At 39.5% G+C, this 20,701-nt stretch overlaps 1 protein-coding gene across 4 annotated transcripts in view; it reads left to right on the forward strand.

Annotated features, from left to right (window-relative positions):
- Positions 1–850: 850 nt before the first annotated feature.
- PDLIM5 (PDZ and LIM domain 5) overlaps positions 851–20,701 on the forward strand; it is a 125,608-nt gene continuing 105,757 nt past the window's right edge. For 3 of the 4 annotated variants that reach the window (XM_087962875.1, XM_026672664.2, XM_026672665.2), the window contains exons 1-2: positions 1,023–1,217; positions 11,600–11,733. In XM_087962875.1, coding sequence (XP_087819001.1) covers positions 11,638–11,733 — 96 coding nt within the window. In that variant the 5' untranslated portion in view covers positions 1,023–1,217; positions 11,600–11,637. Of the gene's footprint in view, positions 1,218–11,599; positions 11,734–20,701 lie in introns of all 4 variants that reach the window. The other variant, XM_087962874.1, reaches the window with a different exon arrangement.

Genomic DNA, 20,701 nt, shown 5'->3' on the forward strand with positions numbered 1-20,701 from the left:
CACTTATAACCATTCCAGTAAATCACCCTGGTATTTATATTTGGATGCTTGACAACGGACTCATATTTATGATGGTTGCAATGTCCCAGGATCATGTGATCCCTTTTTGCAACCTTCTGATAAGCAAAGTAAATGGGGAAAAACCAGATTCACTTAACAACCGTGTTACTAATTTAATAACTGCAGTGATTCACTTAACAAATGTGGCAGGAAAAGCCGTAAAATGGGGCAAAACTCAATTAATGAATTTCTCACTTAGAAACAGAAATTTTGACTCAATAGTGGTCATAAGTTGAGGACTACCTTTAATAACACTACACACTACACTACACTAACACTACTACTATGCATAATAATGCATAGTCTTGTCAACCCTTTCTAGAACCCTGTCCTAGAAAGACATTCTGGAAATTGCGTAAATCTATTTCCTTCTACAAAGGGGAAAAAAAAAGCAAAGCCTGGTCAACAGCAACTAAATAATCAAAGTTGTGTCTGCTGCTATTAGTGAAACAAAGGAATGCTCTGCTTGAGAAAATCCATACAACCACACGATGGCAGCAAATATGGCAATAGTCCAGAATAACAATGACCCGCAGGTTCCCCTCTTGCACGTGTGCACGCATTTTGCTAGCTCTCTTTTTCCACGGGTCGCGTACGCTTTTCATGCGCATTTGGAATAAAATAATTTCGAAATCGATTTGGAGAGGCGGACGAAGTTCGCAGACTCTGCGTAATTCTCTGAGGTGGAAACAACGTCAAGCCTGTTAAACGTGGTTAAGGCACTTGATTAAAAGTCCAGCCTGTTAAACGTGGTTAAAAGGCGCTTGATTTAGATTCCAGATCTTTCCCATGGAAGCGTGTCTTTATTTCTTCGTCCTCGTTCAGCCGGCAATTCTGGTCTTGGGGGTGTCCATCGCGGCCAGCAAGGCTGCGGGCGCCCGAGGCTCCGCCGGGAACGAAGGCGCACGCCAAGGCCGGAAAGTAGCCCGCTGCCCCCGCCCGCCTCTCCTCCTCCTCCTCTCGCTCTTTGCTGGAGCCAAGCCTCGCCGGCCCTCCGGAGCCGGAGCGGGGAGGAGGAGCGAAGAAAGGGGCGGAAGTGCAAACAAGAGCTCGGGGCGAGAGAGCTTCTTCGGGCTTGGACTTTGCGCTCTTTCGCGCACACGCCACTTTGGTGGGAACCGCTCGCGCGCCTCTCCAGCCTCTCTCCGCCTCGGAAAGTGAGTCGCGGACGGGGTTTCGCTGAGGAGAAAAGGAGGGACGGAGGGAGTGGGAGAGAATTCCCCCCGCGGCCATAGGGAAAGCTTTCCCCGAGAGGGGGGTCGCGGGAAATAAAAGGGCGCGCGAGGCGGGCGAAGGAGGCTTTGCGCGCTTAGACCCAGGGCTCTCCAAACCTTGGCCACTTTAAGCCGGGGACGGGGGGAGAACTTCAACTCCCAGAATTCCCCAGCCAGCTGGCTGGGGAATTCTGGGAGTTGAAGTTTCTCCCCGTCCCTCGGCTTAAAGTGGCCAAGGTTGGAGAGCCCTGCCTTAGAGAAGCAGCGCGCCGCGGCACCTTGCGGAATTGGGAGGGCTGGGTGGTGGAGGCGCCGGCTAAAGTTTGCACGAAGTTTGGGGACGGAAGGAGAGCCATGGAAAAGGGGTGGGGGAGCTGCTACGACTACGACCGGAGCGGCCAGGGCAGTAACAGACGGAGCTAAGACACAGAGAGCATATCTTTTCGCCGCCCTAACCCTGTTGAGTCCCTTTCCTAGTTCCGTCGCGAAATGTCCCCCCCCTTTTTTTTGCAGCCGGCCTTTCCTGTGGCGTTGCTTTTTAGCAGACGTGCCTTTGAAAGGCTGCTGTGAGGTGGCGCTTCTTCGAGTCCCGACCTTCGGGGGGTTTAAAAAATCCAACAGTTGAAAAGCGGCAACAAGTGTCCTCTTTAATATTGGCTTGGTCCCCCGAGATTAGTTTGTCAGATTGTGGTTTTTCTGTTTTTCTTTCCCCTCCCCCGGTTTTTTCTTTCTCTCTCTCCCTCTCTCTTCATCCCCTCTCTTTCTCTCCTTTCCTCCCTCTCTCTTTCTCGGTCCCCTTCCTTCTCTCCCTTCTCTCTCTTTCCCTCTCTTCTCTTCCTCCCCTCTCTCTTTCTCTCCCTTCCTCCCTCTCTCTTTCTCTCTCTCCGTCCCCTTCCCCCTCTCCCTTCTCTCTCTTTCCCTCTCTCTCTTCCTCCCCCTCTCTCTTTCTCTCCCTCCCTCCCTCTCCCTCTCTCTCTTTCCCTCCCTCCCTCCCTCTCCCCTCCCCGCTCTCCTTTTCCTCCCCCTCCCTCCCTCTGTCCTTTTCTCTCCTCTCTCTCTGCCTCCCTCCTCCTCTCTCTGTCCCTCCCCCACTTCTCTCTATCTTTCCCCCCCTCTGTTTGGGGGCTTCCCACACCTCCTTTCCTCCCTCCCCAGCCACCAACCCATTTCATCACAGCAAGGCTTTTCCTTAAGTGGCCCCGACTGCCTGCCTGTTGGTAAATCAGTAACTCCGGGCATGTTTAAAAGACAATGGAAATAAAATAAAATCAACCAGGCCAATTTTTTCTTTTTCGTAGTAGGGCGTGAGAAATTTGCTTTCGTTGCTCTTTGTGCTCATGACTTTTTGGGGCAGCTGCAAAACAATCTAGACCCCTTCCATATATGTGTATTTCCCTCCCTCCCCTTTCTCTCAACTTTGTAGCAATTGGTATATTGTTCTTTAATGTATGACACCAAATTGGTAATATTTCTTGAGATGTCTGCTTACCAAGATTTAATGGAGCTCTGGGGTTTCTGTTAGTGCATGCAGATAAATGCAACTTTTGCATATGTTATGTGTGCATAGTGTTAGGGTTTGGGGATTAACCCCTAGAAGAGTATTGCAGCAGTAGTCAAGCCAGAATGCCAACGAGTGGAAGGGCCCCAGAGTATACACACACTGAACACAAACACTGTTTGTAGTTTAAATAGTTTTTAATCCAGTTAGAGTTTAAGCATTGTCATTCAGTCCATTAAGTCATTCACAGTATTTCCATCCAGTAAGACTCACTAGTATAGTCCAAGTTAAGAGTCCTTGCAATATCTTTATCAGCCGATAAAGATATCTTCTCCTCCTCCGGTTTCACTCTCCAGAGAAACAAACGCTGGATATTCAGTAGAATTACGCAGTAATCAGCAAACAGTAGCAAACAATAACAGTTCAGTCACAGGCACTCACAGTCAGTAATCACAGTTAGTAGCAGCAGCACGCAGTTACAGTTACAGCCAGCACACAGTTACAGTAGTAAGCTTTCCAGCTTCTAATGCTTCCTTATATTGTAACTTCTAACCGCACCCTTAATCGGCTAATTGCCTGCTGCATTGTGCTTAAAGTGATAAGCACTTAAACCATGATATCTAAGTTTTATATATTTATTCACCCAAACCATATTTGGTATCAATGTTATACCTAACATACTCCCCTTTGGGTGAAATAAATATATAATAACTTACAATCTAACCCCATATTTTCACAACTCTCCTGGTGCTTACTGGCACCTTGGGCTTTAGTAAAATTATCAGCTAAATTGTCCTCCGACATACAGTACTCTAGCTGAATCATCTTACTTCTTACAGATTGTCTCACGTTTAGGTATCTTAGATCTGTATGCTTGCTCCTTGTTTTTACTCAATATTTGTGGCCATTTGAATTGCTGCCTGATTATCTTCATGTATAATTATAGGATAATCTACTGTTACACCTATATCAATTAACATTTGTTTATACATTATTAATTCTGTACATAACAGTGATAAACAGGAGAATTCTGCCTCCATAGTAGACAAACTTATATGCTGTTGTCTTATTGACTTCCAGCCTATTAATGTCTTACCCAGCATTATGGCTGTTCCTGAAGTCGACTTTCTAGTGTCTCTTTCTGATGCAAAGCTAGCATCTGCATAAGCACTCAAAATTAAATCACCCTTTGGTTCTAAATACAATGAATAATTCATTGTCTTTTTAAGATATCTTAATATCCTCTTAGCTGCAATCCAGTGTCTTTCATGGTGCAGAATTGAATCTAGCCAACTGATTCACGCAGTACGATATATCTGGTCTAGACCAATTACTAATATAACTCAAACTACCAATTAAAGATTGATAAATCACCTTATCAAACTCCGGGCTTTGTTCATCAGTGTTGCTAAACTCCTGACTCATTGGAGTCTTAGCTGGCTTACAAAACTCCATCTTGTAATCTTTTAGCAATTTGCTTATCTTATCTTCCTGAGATATCTTAAAACCTTTCCGTGTTTTCTTTATATTCAAACCGAGATACTTCTTTATCTCCCTAATTGCTTGATCTTTATTCTCTTTCCTAATGATGTTATTATTTTATTTGCTTCATCATTAGTTTCAGTTATCAAAGCAATGTCATCTGTGAATAGTAATAATAATGATACTTTCCCATTTGTCTCCCTCTTAAACAGACATGGATCGGCTAAACCAGCTTTAAATCCTATATTGTCTAGTTCCTTTACAATATACTGGTTCCATTCATAGCCTGATTGTTTAAGACCATAGAGGCTTTTCTTTAACAACCAACAATCATTATTATCCTTATTTTCACTTTTAATACCAACAGGTTTTTCATATAAATAATATGTTTTAATGGGCGTGCAAGTAAGCAATTTCCACATCTAAATGGTTAACTATATAGTTTTTACTAGCTGCCCACACTAAAGCTGCTCTCAAGGTTGCTGCCTTAAGACTAGGTGCAAACACCTCATCGTAGTCATTAGCATTCTGCCTAAAACCTTGGGCTACTAACCTTGCCTTATGGATTAAATTACCATCTTTATCTGTTTTTACCTTAAAAATCCATTTGCAGCCAATGGATTTCTTTCCTACAGGTAATTTGGCATTCTCATACACTTTCATATCTCTTAATGAATTCAGTTCCTTATTCATTGCTGCATACCATCTTTCTTTTTCCTTAGTAGGATACTTTTTTATTTCTTCTACAGAATTAGGAACTTGATTAATCTGACACACTGTGTTAGCCTGGTACCTATCAGGCGGTCTAGATATACGTGTAGTTCTTCTGGGAATTACTGGGCTTACAGGAGGACTTTGTTGAACTACTACCTGTTCATCTTCCTCATCCTGTTCAGCTATTGAATCTGTTTCTTCCTTTATGGGCACTATATCATCCTGTATTTGTCTCTTTACTTTATTTTTAAAGTTACAGGGATAACTAATGGGATTTCTATAGGATTCAATAATTACATCTTTATTGGCATCCTGTTCTAATTTCTCCCATCCTTCATGTTCTAGAAATTGGGCACTAGCACTACATAACACTTTAGATGTGCCTTTCTCCCAAAATCTATATGCCCTATGGTTTGCCTGATAACCAACGAAGAAAAATCTTTTAGCTCTATGTTGCCCTTTTTTTCTGAGTTGTGCAGGAATATGCACCCATGCTGGTGCACCAAATGTGTGCAGGTAACTTAGGTCAGGTTTCCTGCCATGCCATCTGGTAAATGGTATTTCACCTGTTGTTGTATTAACAACGTTGTTCAATATGTTATTAGCACACATTGTAGCCTCCCCCACAAAGAATCAGGTAACCCAGAATCATTTAACATTGTTCTAACCATTGCCTGTAGTGTTTGGCCTCTTCTTTCAATAAAGCGTTATGTTCTGGCCTGTATGGAGCAGACTTCTTATGCTCTATTCCAGCTACCTTAAGTCTGTTCTGGAATTTGTTATTAATAAATTCCGTACCATTATCTGTCACCAGGGTTATCAGTTGACGTTTAGACTTTCTTTCAGCAAACCTAAGCCAATTGAAAAAATGTTGATATGTTTCAGTTTTGCTTTTCATTAAATAGCAAAACCCATATCTAGAATAATGGTCCATAATGCTCAGTATATATCTAGCACCTCCCATACTGGGTTTCTTTGGACCTATTATGTCTGCAAATACTACTTCTAAAGGTTCTTTTGTTTTGAAACCATTTAGCCTATTTGCAGGCAATACTTTGCTCTTATCTTCACAGCAAACATTACAACGCAAATATTTATCACAAGGTTTTAACCTTATTCCTTCAGATAACTCAACTGTGCGTTTTTAGCATTTTAAAATTTACATGCCCCAAACGCCTATGCAATAAATGGATACATTCTTCATGAGGCTTTATATTATTAAATACAGTTTGAGCCTCCCCTTTCTTACTATTATCTAAGACATATAATGTTCCATTTAAAGCTGCAGTTACCCTTTTGTTATCTTTTTCAATTATGCAATTATTATCCTTAAAAGTAATTACATAACCTAATTTATCTAATACCCTTACTGAAAGCAAATTAAACTTTAGTTGCGGTACATACAACATTTTTATATCCTGGTTTATGTACGGACAACGTGCAAAACCTTGACCTTTCGCTTTCAGGTTCCAGCCGTTAGCAAAGAGATATATGTTGAGAACTTGTAGACATTTTTATAAATTTTGTCTTATCTCTTGAGATGCAGTGGGATGCGCCACTGTCAACCACCCATAAATTATTCTTCACATCAGAGTTGCCAAACATGGCTAGTTCAAATGCTTTCTTTGGCTTTTTTACATTCTGGCTTTTTCTCTTTTTGCAGAATCTTGCCAAATGTCCTCTGCCTCCACAATTAAAACACTTTTTAATTGTGTATGCCGTCGAAAGATAAATTCTCTTCTTCCAGGTGCTTTACTTTGCTTTGCTGGTTTCTTTCAAACTTTGAAGATAATTTCTCTTCTTTCTTATCTTCTCTCAGCTCGTCACGCTCACGCCTTCTTCTGGCTTCTTCTAGTAGCCTGCCTGTAATCTCGGTTAATGAGAGGCTTTCTTTAGGCAATACTTCCAACGAAGTCACATAGTCATCATAGCTTTGATCTAATGAAGATAATATTATGTAGACTTGTTGCAGTTCATTAAATATAAGCTCTTTTTCTTGCAAATCTTGAAAAATGCTCTTCATACAGTTTAAATGAACTAACATATCTCCATTCCTCTGAAGATGCGTTGAAAAAGCTTCCGTGTAAGATTTATATGTGCTCCTACACTGTCCCGAACATAAATCTTCCTGAGGTTCTCCCAGCAGTTTGCAGCATTTTCTTCTCCACGAATATGGACAAGCTGCTGATCACAGAGAGTCAGTCCTATGATGCATAAAGCCTGCTCATTCTTCAGTTTAAAGTCTTGTAACTTTTCTTTATCATCATCATTAGCAGGATCCCAGCTACTCACATCTGGTGGGTTTGCTATAATGTCCCACAAACCTTCTCTGCGTAGAAGTAAACTACATTTCATTGACCATGAAACATAGTTTGTTCCATCCAGCCTGGATATCATGGACAGTTGTGACAAATTTACTTGTGCCATTACTCTTCAGATATTTTGACTATTTTAAACTAATTAAAACAGTTTGTTTTTACAGTAATGTGCAACTCACACCAACTCTCTCTGCTATATCCTGGTTAGTTAGACTATGCTGCTGGGCCCATAACCAATGTTAGGGTTTGGGGATTAACCCTAGAAGAGTATTGCAGCAGTAGTCAAGCCAGAATGCCAAGCGAGAGTGGAAGGGCCCCAGAGTATACACACACTGAACACAAACACTGTTTGTAGTTTAAATAGTTTTTAATCCAGTTAGAGTTTAAGCATTGTCATTCAGTCCATTAAGTCATTCACAGTATTTCCATCCAGTAAGACTCACTAGTATAGTCCAAGTTAAGAGTCCTTGCAATATCTTTATCAGCCGATAAAGATATCTTCTCCTCCTCCGGTTTCACTCTCCAGAGAAACAAACGCTGGATATTCAGTAGAATTACGCAGTAATCAGCAAACAGTAGCAAACAATAACAGTTCAGTCACAGGCACTCACAGTCAGTAATCACAGTTAGTCGCAGCAGCACACAGTTACAGTTACAGCCAGCACACAGTTACAGTAGTAAGCTTTCCAGCTTCTAATGCTTCAATACTCTTCTAGGGGTTAATCCCCAAACCCTAACACATAGTTGTGCATATTTGAAGCTACCAATTTCTTCCACTGCTCTTGTTACCTGGAGGAAAATGTAGATTTCATAAAAGGATCCACTGGCAAGCTAAACTATTCAAGCACTTTTATTTTTTGGTACATTTCTAATGAGTGCTTTTCAGTAATACTTTCAGGTGCTATTTTAAATATGTGCTTGTGAGGGGAATAAGCATTTGGAAGCTATCAGGATGCCATGGAATAATAGATACGAGATTATGGATTTAAGAACCACTATTTAATATTCGATTAGTTCCAATCTCCCTCCTCCTCCCACCAGATTTGCATGCTTAAACATCATCAAAAAGATATCTGAGGCTAGAAGAGAAATATTTTACTTTCCAAGAAACTTTTTAAAGTGTTTCATTAATGCCAAGTAACTTTCTCACTGAGATAGACTGTTTATAATAAGTTGTATGCTAGTGTGTTTGTGCTACAAACCCTAGTGATTCCCATATGTTATTCCAAGTACTTATTACAAGGTATCCAAAATCAGTTAGCCTTAATTATTTGGTTCCTAAATGACTGATGATAAGTTGAGGACCACCTGTATTTATAAAATGACACGTGAGATAGAAAGCAAAGAACATTACTTGTAGAATTCTTTCTGACCCCTTCATAATAGCTCTATTAGGGTCACAAAGGGTCTTAGAATGGAGATGTCTATTCAACCTTCAGAGATAACATGGAGGGTTCGATTTCTTTCTCTCCAGTGCCTAATCAAATCTGGCCCATTTTCAAGCTTAGTCTTTTGCTGGCTTTTTTCCTCAGAACAGATTTGCTCCTATTTTATTGACTTTTTCAAGAATTATCCTGCTAAAGTATAGACAGAGTCATGAGCCCCTTTCCATAACTCCTTTTGAACATTATGTTAAGTTGGAAAGAAAAAAACAAGATAGGATAAACTTGCAGATCATTCATTCCTTGCTGGAATTTCTTACAGCCTCTTTGCCAGCAATGGATATAAAGGCTCCTGCATTTTCTTTGTTGTCATGATATAACAGGTTGCCTCTGCCTAGGTACCTTTGGAAGCATCAGACATGCTGTATAAGTGTATATGGTCCATGGTGAGTCATAACTATAGAAGGGAAGCTACAATTGTGGTAGTAGAATGGAACAGTTGGCAACATATAGAGGGGCAGCCCGATTGCATCTCTGCTAGTTATGCACTGGGAAAGTAAGAGGTTTTCCTTCACAACCCCTGCAATGTTATTTGGCCTATTTTTGAACTCCAGCTTTCTTTTGCTGGCACTTCTCTCTACACTAAATTTAGGCACTTTAGTTTTTGGACAGTTATTCTGTGATAGCTAGACAGATATAAACCGACCTCTTCTAATTTATTTCCATCATTCTGTTGGGCTGGAAAGACTAAAAAGCTTATTTGGCATACTGCTTATACTTTAGTCTGCGCTCAGAGCCTCCAGCTAAGTTATAGTGTGTTTTGATCATAAATCATGTTTTGTGGCTTAGCGCAAGGAAGATACCCAGGCGTTCTCCATCACCGAAAGATGAACCAATGGGAAAGAGTTAACTATTACCTCTTCCTGATAGAGAGTAAGGGCTTTTTTGCTTTCCCAAAACAGACCTCTCCCTGTCAACCTTAATTCTGCCTTCTACAAAAATGGATGGAAAGGAGATTCACGGAACTGAAGATCAGATTACAAGTAGCACATGCCAACTGTAATTGTGATGGATTTAGATTGAGTTTCAGTAAAGAAAAGGTCAAATTACACTCTATTGCAAATGAAAAGGGGAGATTTCCTCATGGAGGAGGAAGAAGTCTTAAGCCCCACCTTTGAGCAGGCAGAGGTGGAGTTAACACTTTCCTATCAGTTTCACTTTTCAGTGACCAAAATAGTTTAGGTCACAGTTCTGACCTATCCCTCAAGCCATGTTATATAATATATGTGGGTATATGCATCATTTTATTCATTTATTTTTTCATGTTTATGTAGTGTATATTGGAGGTATACCTTTGAGAGCTGTATACAACGAAATTTCATTTTAATGTATGCTAATCAGTGTATGTTTAAAGTGACAATAAAGTTATTATAAGTCTTAGTTTTCTATGGCTAAATAAGCCATGTCTTAACCTTGTTAAGGATAGACCACAATGGAAGCTAACTTGAATTAATGGAGTTCTCATCCTGGGTGACTTTAGAATTGCAGAGAGAAAACAAATCATATCTAGAAAATTTTATCTGCTTGGTTTTCAGCCTACTTTATTTCAGGCAAACATCAGGTGTTTTCATAATGCATCCATGAAAAGCATTTCCGCTTTGTAAGAGAATGAAATACCTTTCCTAGAGGTAATGTCGTAGGTATTGTTAAATTTAAATTGTGGATATTATTTAGAAACTCTAGTTAAGCTAGAGTCTCTAAACAATACCCATGACTTAAATTTATTCTGCATTTTAATCCTGAAATCTATTTTCAGAACAACTATGCGCAGGGAGAAGAATGAAAAATAAAAAAGTGGATATATTGATGAAATTAGGGCTGGGTGTTTTTACATTTTGAGATGCAAAGATGTTTGTAGATTTTTTATGTCCCCAATATTCTGCCAATAATAACACTATAATAATACAAGTAATGCAACATTGGCACGTTTGTGTGTATATGTTGTGCGGTGGGGAATAGCAATTCAGAACCTGCAAAATGATCTTCAGACACTTCATATGAGTTGAAAGTTGAAAACCACTAATTCTGACTAAGACATTATTCATGATTTCAGTGGCTATTGTGTTCTGGCTTGCATGGAGACTGTAAAAAAGGAAGCTCTTCTCAAAAACCAGGTGAAGATTGAGAATAGACTGGCTTGAATTTTACTTTCTGCTAAGTTGACATTTGTGCTTTCTTTGGTTCAGGCTAGCCTGATGTGTAAATCCAGTCATGGCTTATTGAACAAATAATTAAAACACATCCCCCTTTTGTTCCTATGGAATGTTCAAGATTCCTGGAAGGAAATATATAAAAGCTGATTGTGTGCTTGTCCATTATAAATTTTGAGGGAAGCTTCCTAGTTTCTGTGGTTGTCCTAGATCAAGGGTATCAAACTCAATTTCATTGAGGCCCAAACTAGGTTGTGTTTGATCTCGGGGGGCCCCGGGGTGGGTGTGGCCAGCTTGACGTCACTCATGTTGGGGGAGAGAGCTGTGGTGGCTTGAGTGCTCTGCCAGCGAAAATGGGCTCCCGAGCTCTGTTTTCAGATGCAACAGCCTCCTGCAACCCTCTGCCAATGAAAACATAGCTTGGGAGGGCCATGCACATCCCTCGCGAGCTCTGTTTTCGCTGGTAGAGGCACTGAGGACCGGTCCTTCGTTGTTTGCAGGACATCCCCGCAGGCTAGATCTAAGCACCCCGCAGGCCGAATCTGGCCCACGAGCCTTGAGTTTATCACCCCTGTTAGATTATATGCTTTGTATTAAGATATAAAAATTACTGTGGTTAGTGCAGTGTGTGAACCCAGTCAGAACATTAGCACCTGATCTAATTATTTTGGATGTTTGGGTTGTGTTTTTAGCATTCAGAATCTTCAAATATCTCTTACAGATTGTTCCCCTGAGAATTATAACCAACTGCAGAAGACCATGAATAACTACAGTGTTTCACTGGTGGGTCCAGCTCCTTGGGGGTTCAGGCTCCAAGGTGGGAAGGACTTCAACATGCCTCTCACTATCTCTCGGGTAAGCATGTTTAAAAAGCCTTTTGAGTATCACCTGGTATATCGTGTGACAATACAGATAGTCCTCGGCTTATATCTACAATTGAGCCGCACATTTCTGTTGCTAAGCGATAAAGTTGTTAAGTGGGTTTTGCCCCATTTTACGATCTTTCTTGCCACAGTGGTTAAGTGAATCACTTCGAATTTTGGTCACTAAATGAACTGTTGTAAGTCAACTACCTGTAAAACTTTTGTTAGTAAGTATTTTAATACCAATATTTTTGTTGGTTGCTATGACACCTCCTATGAGGTATGCAATTTTGGAATTTAGCTGAACTTTAAGAAAAGTAATGACTTACTGGATATGTCAGAAGTGGACACTTAAGTAATTTTTCTTACTTAAAATTTTATTTCAAGGGCATGCTCATTTCCTCTTGACCTCCACTGAGAGGAAATGGGCTTGGTTCATACTCTGGGTTAAGACCTATGAGATATGCCTAGTTTTGGATCGAAGTTAATCCAACTATTAATGGTGATCTGAGGTCTGTGGCCTAGTGACAGTGTGATTAATTCTATAAAATGTCTAAAACACACCGTAGTTTAGTGGAACCTACACATCCAGACACAGACTATATTAGCTAAATTTGGTTTTTCAAAAGATAGAGAGAGAAAGAAGGGGAGGGAGAGAGAGGGAGGGAGAGAGAGGGAGGGAGGGAGAGAGAGAGAGAGAGAGAGAGAGAGAGAGAGAGAGAGATTAGTGCTCTTTGAGCTTGGTTGTTTTGCAGATGTTTCATTACCTAAACTAAATACAGGTAATCTTCAGCCTATGACCACAATTGAGCTGAAAATGTCTGTTTTTAAGTGAGGCATTTATTAAATGAGTCTTGCCCCATTTTACGACCTTTCTTATCACAGTTGTTAAGTGAATCACTGCAGTTGATAAATTAGTAACCTGGTTGTTAAGTGAATCTTGTTTCCCCATTGACTTTGCTTGTCAGAAGGTCGCAAAAGGCGATCACATGACCTTAGGACATTGCAACGATCACAAATATGAACCAGTTGCCAAGCATCTGAATTTTGATCATGCAATCATGGAGATGCTGCAAAGGACTTAACTGTGAAAAACAGTCATAAGTCACATTTTTCAGGGCCATTGTAACTTTGAACGGTCACTAAATGAACTGTTGTAAGTCAAGGACTACCTGTAATAGCATCAAAACCAGATGATGCACTAGCACTGATGATGTTACCTAATTTGGGTAATGAGATGTCTGCAAGAAAATAACCAGGTTCAGGCATCAAGGACTCCTCTTTCAGCCCTGAGCTACAAATAGTCTCCTTTATCAATACACAGGTGTTTGGGAGGGGCTGGTTTCACTGAACACCCTATATCTGTGATGGCGAACCTGTGGCCCGCGTGCCAAAGGTGGCCTGCAGAGTCCCCTCTGTGGGCACGCGAGCCATTCCCCCAGCTCCACTCCACCACACATGTGTGCCTCCTGCTGGCCAGCTGGCCTTCAGGTCTCTGCCATGCATGTGCGGGGGCGATGTGCATGTGGGGGACATGCACACATGCGTGGGGGGTGGGGTACATGCAAGGGGAGATGGGGCGCATGCACGAGGGATGTGCGCACATTGCATTTTGGGGGTTTGCACATGCACTTTGGGCACTTGGTGCTGAAAATGTTAGCCATCACTGTCCTATATCAATCAAGCAGATGGGTGGAGATTGACTGCTGAGGGAAGAAAACAGTGACCTAATTTGGGCTGGGCTGATCACTAACTAGGGAAAATCCTACATTGCTTGGGAGAAAGAAATGTGGCTATGGCTTGGGAAAGGGCAATTCTCTGCCGCCTTTAACCAGAATGTGTTTCCTGTTGCTATTTCAAGCTACCGCATTACTTTTTGCAAAGCCAGACGCTTTCAGTAAAAAGGAAGCTTAAGTTACTATATCTATAAAAGGGCCCTTATTGTGTGTGATGATAGCCCAACCGCAGAGGAAAGCATCCTGACCTTCTGAGAGCAAGCAGGTGGCTATCACAGACAATGGAAATATGAAAGAAATGCAAAAAGAAAACATTTAAAAATGTTTTCTTTTTCGGTGAGGCAATACTTTCAAGGAAACTTCACTAAGATATTTAAATTCGTCCTAGATTGCTTAGTTTCATGTATTTTGTAAGTGCTGTCTTTAGAATAGAAGATGCTATATTGACCTCTTGTTATCAGGTAAAGAAGAAATGTATGAGTTCATTGTTTTGCTTCAGGAAATATAGCTAACTAGCAACAGATTGAACAAATCTATTGAAATACATTGTGTTATATCTTTTTTTTACAATTTTACACAAAAAAACCAATTCAGAATATAACCTGTATTATGATAAACTCGCTAGATCACCAAGAAGAGAATCTAGAAAATTTTAAACAGTTGCAAAAATGTACATATTATCAGTACTTCTGTTAACAATAAGCATCCATAACTATCTTGTGGAATATCTAAATATGAGTAGTTCATGTTTTTTGTCTGTCTCATGGTTAAGTACCCTGTTTCTCCAACAATACGGCCTCCCCCAATAGGAAGTCCCAGCATGTTTTATAGGCATGAAATGAAATTAAGCCCCTCCTCCCAAATTAAGGCCTATATTAAAACATGCGAAATGGGGGGGAATGGTGGGGGGGGCTTGCCATTAGGAAGTACTTTTGTTGCACACCCGGATATGGTACTGCCTGCATTAACCCCGATACGAAGTGCCCCACCAACGCCAACGTCAACATCCAAGCCGTCGCCACCCGCCCACCCAAAGATGCAAGGGAGGGGAATTAAGTCAACCCCGAAAAGACAGCCTAGCCATTTTTTCGGGGCTCAAAAAAAAATAAGACCCGGCCTTATTATATGAGAAACACGGTATATTATGTTAGTACCAAACAATAATGTTTGGAATTAATTCTGTTTATGAACATATTTAGAAGTATGTTATTGTAATATTTTTGTTCTTTTTGTCCAAAATGGTTTATTGCTTTAAAAACATATATTGATTAATGTTTGATTCACTAAACATTGACTATATATGTCTGTATTGTTGTATCCCTATTTTATATTTACCTACCTACCATCTATCTGTATCATCTATGTCTCTCTCTCTCTTTCTCACTCTCTCTCTCCCCCCCCTCCCCCCCCTCTCCATCCTCTATCAATCATCTATCTATCTGTCTCTCCATCTACCATCTACTGGTATCTATCCATCCATGCATCCATCTATCCATATGTCCATCCATCCACCCACCCACCCATCTATCATCTATCTATCTATCTATCTATCTATCTATCTATCTATCTATCTATCTATCTATCTATCTATCCATCTATCTATCCATCTATCTATCCATCTATTTATCCATCTATCTATCCATCCATCCATCCATCCTCTATTCAACATCTGTCTGTCTATCACTGACTATATATAAATAGGGAGCAAACCCCATCCTCACTTGCACCGATGTTACCTAGTTGGTTAATAATGGAAGATGCTACATTGTCCTCTGGTTGTCAGTAAAAGAAGAAACTTATGAGTTTGTTGTAGCTAACCAGCAACAGATTGAACAAATCTATTGAAATGCATTCACAATTGTGTTGACAATTGTGAATGCAAACAACCAACCTTAGAATCCCTAACCCTAACCCTCAGAATCCCAAGGACTCCACAGTTGAACCCTGAGCTACAGATATTATATTCTGCTGGAAGCTGTGATCACTAGTAATCTATTCTCCTGATAGCGAAGAGAGTTCTAATAACTTTAATACCTGAAATAGATACCTTAGTACTTTTAAAAACAGTTGGACACTGTCCTCAGAGCCTACCTACTGGTTTCCAACTTTTGGAGAATCAAAAGGGTACATTCCAGCTGGCTGATGTGGGGGAGAAAAAGCTAAATCAGAAAGTGATTGTACATCATCAGGAAATCCCAAGACTGTAGGCTTGACTGGGAAACTGACCAAACTATATCCTAAATATGCAAACAGTGTGTGTAACCGTCCCTCTCACCACTCTTGATTAAAGTTAACGTTTAATGTTGATGGACACTGCTTTTTAGTCTGGAAATAATGTACTTCATTCTGGTATGCCAACCAATTGCTTCTTTGATAATAGAAGGGAACTAGGTTGTGTTTTAGTTACATCAGAAGAGAGTGTTCAACACTTTCCCGTTCCAAATACAATCAGAAAGGCTAGTAATGATATGTTGATAAAGAAATGCAAGGCCAAAAAACAGGGCTGTTTATATTCTCCCGCTGTCTGTTGTGACCTTCTGAGGTTTGGGGCACTCATGCATGCAGTTGATTTTAGTGTGCGAATGCTAGTTATTTTTATGGCCTTTGTTGGGAGTTAGTATCAAAACACTGGTTCAAGCAGAGTTACATTTAAAAGCAACAGTAAATTGAAATTAGTTTTTGTTACCCATGAAAGCAACTGCATCCTTAAGTAAATTTCTAAAACCAATTTCTAATAGTGAAATGTATCAATTGATTTAGGGTTGGGGTTTAGTAGAATATAGTAGTGACCTGTTTGAAATTGAAAGCATGATCTTAACCTTTGTGCTTGGGATTTGCATGAATGGATGATCGGGTGGTTTTGATGTATGTTAATTGTGCATTCATGAAGACGCATATAAATGTTATGAACCATTATTAATATCAAATGAATAGGCTCCTGGGTTTTTCTTAATGTGTCAAAGACCAGCTATGTTCATTCTGATGCTTACATGTTAATGGACAGCAGTTGTTTTCTGATTTTCTCACACTTTATTGTTCGAAAGGAGGTAATGTATAGCTGAAGTTTTTTTCCTCAGTCACAGCGGGTGACTTCAACCAACCTTCCAAAAGCTAAGCAGGACTGTAAATTGTAACTGGTGGGATGGGAAACTATCAGGAATTCCCACTGCTGTAGGGTACACTTGGATGCTAAAAACTGTTTCTTCCCTACTGTTGCCAAGAGCTCCACGCCTGGATACCATTATCTTGCTTTTAGGGCAGTTTTCTGCAGCTCTTTTGGGTTGGATCTATATGCAGTCTTGATAGAAACCCTGTAGAAAAATGGCACACACACAGAGAGAAACTTCAAATGGTATGCAGTTGGGGATGATTGAGAACAGTGAAATTCATGTGCTCTCTTGTTGATCCATTATGAATGCAGCATAACAAGCCACACTCCTTTGGGTCTGTTTGCAATTCTTCTTCCAAATAAGAACATCTTAAAGTGGCTTAGCTGCAGAAGAAAAAGTTTGAAAGAAATCCATTTGAATTCATGGTGTTTAAGGAAAGCTAAGAAGAGTGAGAGGATGGTTTTTTCTCTTCCTTTCGCCCTCAAGGACTAGTGGCTTCAGTCAGTGGCCCCCCTGTTTGAATAGCTATTTTTAGTCACCCTTCTCCTCCCATTTATTCATTTGCTGATTGTTATCTTTAAGGGCATTGTGAGAGGTGATGTGGTGCTGAAAAGTTTGTTTGTTTGTCTTGGTGGACAGCCAGGATATATATGAGTTTCTAACTTCTTTTAGTAGGAAACAAAAAGTGATCCCACTATCCATAAAAGGAAATGCATGATAAAAGCTTAAAATAGGAAGAATACTGGTATTTCCTTGACCAAATGAAATGTTTTTCATAGTTGGCTTATGAACCCTTGGAATGTAATATGACAGACCTTAAATGCATGTCAGCTTAGGCCCTAAATGCATGTCTGCAATAACTTGCAAATTGTACACTGTGTTTTGGTGTCTGAACAACTTTGTTCTAAAGACTGGTCTCTATTAATTTATTTGAATGTATTTGCATTACTCTAGTTTTCTAATTTGCTTAATGGAAATGACGACCCACCCATGGTAACTGGATCCTGCATTTTTAAAAAGTAGATTCTTGTTTGTTCTCTCTGTAATATTTTTGTGTTTCTATTGTGTCTTTCTTGACCTTTTCATGCAACAGATTAAAACAAAAGATTAAAATAAAAGGGTTAAGGGTTAAGAGGAACTCTTATTCTAATTCATTCAAGAGAAGTCTAAACCATAATGGCTTAAGGTACACTGAAATCCCAGCCACTTATGATTTCTTAAATCATGATCTGAATGCCGTTTGGGAATCCTGGCACTAAAATGGAATCTACAATAATTGAAAACTGCCATGAGGCTTTCAATTATTTCAGAAATATATTAATATTAAAATAAGCATTTTACTTGCATTTCCCTCTAACACACTGTGAGGGCCCTCCTGAAGGATTGTACGAGGACTTCATGATGATGCTGGATTGTTTCAGTGTTTTTGGATGACTAAAAAAACTTTAGTAGCTTCCTAGTATCCCTTCTAAATAGGGAGAAAATAGGCCAAAATGAGGAAGAGGGAAGGATGTTTGTTTACATCAGGAGTCTACAAAGTTGACAACTTTAAGACTTCAACTCCCAGAGTTCCCCAACCAGCATAGTTAAAGTACACAAATCTTTAAAGTTGCCAACTTTGCAGATCCTGGGAAAAATGAACTTTACTGATTGGTACTCCCAAAGATAATTCCACAGTGAGCTTCTCAGCTAGATGCTTCGTGGTACTCATAAGCTTCTTCTATCTTGTTAAAATTTTTCTTTTCAAAGATGTGAATTTTGGTTTTGCGAGAGCCTATGATGTCTATTACATAAGCTTCCATGTATGTTATGGTTAAGTGCTAAAGCAAACACTCTCAGGCAACCCAAATATCTTTAAAACATATGCTTTCTTGGCTTGTATAGCCTCTTTGTTCTCTCTCAGTTGCAGATGGGACTTAAGGGAATTAACCTTTCCCATTTTCAATCAACTATTTGACAGCCCTTCTGTAATATGCCCAAAATTCATTAACAAATCATATAAGTAGTGAACAGGAAATCTTTTACTTTAGAAAAGTAGTAAGCTATATGTTTTGTGTTTGCTGCTGCTAAGCATATAGTGGCCAAATAACATTGCGTTTTTGTTTTGTGTTGAAGGCTTATTTTTGTTGTGCTTCTTTATTGTATTATAGTTTAGTTGCAACAATGGGTTATAACTAGCACAAGGCAAGGTATTATTGCAAACTACTAAAAGTAGTAACAATTAAAATAGCTTCATTTAAAAATGCTTTTTATCGATATATTTCCATCATAAAGTGCTTCTACAGAATAGAAAAGGCTGATAGGTTAATAGAATTCTACAATTGGGATGAGTGAACCCAGTTCACTCTTGAATAATGGGACTAAACAGAAAGTTGGTCTCATAATACGAAAGGAAGCTTATGAAAAAAAGGGAAAAGTAAACTCAAGTATTTTCAGAAAAAGAGACCAACAGAAGCAGAAGATAATCTGTTTTTCTTATTTTGTTTATAGATTTCCCCCACAAGAATATTCCATAATTTTTTATTTGAAATAACAAGCTGCATTAAAGTTGTATAGCACTGTTTCTATCAAATTACTCAGTATATTATTACACATTCTGTTGAATAAGCAATGGAATAATGTTAAAATTATTATTTTCATCTATCCTTAACTATAACATTTCCTTAACTTGTGGAATGGAAATGAAGTATAAAACTGTTGTAAGATAGCTTCTTCATGCCCTGTTACTGTAAGAAACATTACTCAGATGTCTCATTAGTAATTAAATCTAATCTTCCTCCTGAAGGTATTCTATGTTTTTAGTAGACCAAGTGAGATTATCATTTGAGTACTTTATCTTGATTCTTTGGGCTAATGATGCTAGTTTTGTGACCAAGTCTCAAGCAAGGCAGTGGCTTATTTTAATATTGTTGGACACAATTTTGGCTTTAAAAATATGGATCTATTGGGAGTTTGATGTTTGTTCCATGGGTCTTCTGTTCTGGTTGAGAAAGTCGTTTGTTACAAAATACGTTCCCTTCTACCAGTTCTTCTCATTTATGGTGGAGTTTTTCCTTCATGAAATCATCTATCATGCTATATTATACTGCCTTATGGCATGTCAGTAGTTTATACAATTTATTACATAAACCATGTAAATTTCTTTAAATAAGCCATGGCTTAGTATGTGTGTGATAGTGGTGGTATTCTACCGGTTCGGCCCGGTTGGGCTGAACTGGTAGCTCTGACAATAATCTTTGAGCGAACCAGTTCATCTGTCCTGGCTCTACACCGACCTTTATTTCCTGCTTTGCACGGCACAGCCGATTGCCACACGTCAGCTATTTTACACACAGGGTTTGCAGCAGAAAGTGAGTTGCAAATGCTGCATATGCTCAAAGCGTGTGCATGCACGCAAAGCACACGCTCACACTGAACCAGTAGGAAAACTTTTTGAAACCCACCACTGGTGTGTGTGTGAAATCAGTGAATGTTTCAGAAATTGCAAGGTACAACAATCAGTTGCATGTCACTTCACGCCCTATGACAGCATCCCCTTAAATTCTATATTGTTTCTGCCAGAAGTTATTTCTAATTTCTGCATTAAGGGTGAGCACTTAGAAACATTCTGCATTGCCCTTACACTTAACTTATTATTGATTATTTGCTGATTGTCTTGACTGTGGTAAAGGAAAAAAAAGTGCATGATATAAAGTGAGATTGCGGTAATTATTTCCAGATTTGTCAATGTGGTGCAGATATCCCGAATGACTTTCCTGTCCTCTGGTATGTATCTGTTCCCAAGCCTCTTTAAGTGGCAGACTGGTATCTAACCAGAAAACATTGCCTTTTTTGGAATTTTGTGAAACTGTCCTCTGAATCTGAGAAAGAAACAATGGCCATTTGCATTTTTGTACTTTGGAAAAGGAAGAATGACTTTAAAGAAAAAAAAATAACTATTAGGTTTCTTGAGAAAACAGTTCACATTTTGATCGTGTTAAAAAATATAGTGTGTGAAGGAAAACAAGATTTTTCTAGTTTTCAGATTTAGCTTCTATATTGATGCAAATTGCTGAATGGTATTTGATTAGTATTAGCAGTTTAGTATTTTGTTTTATTGTTTATTGTTTATTAT

Source organism: Notechis scutatus, chromosome 4, assembly GCF_049901735.1.
Source record: "Notechis scutatus isolate UNSWTSFEM ecotype Mainland chromosome 4, rNotScu1.2, whole genome shotgun sequence".
NCBI lineage: Eukaryota > Metazoa > Chordata > Lepidosauria > Squamata > Elapidae > Notechis > Notechis scutatus.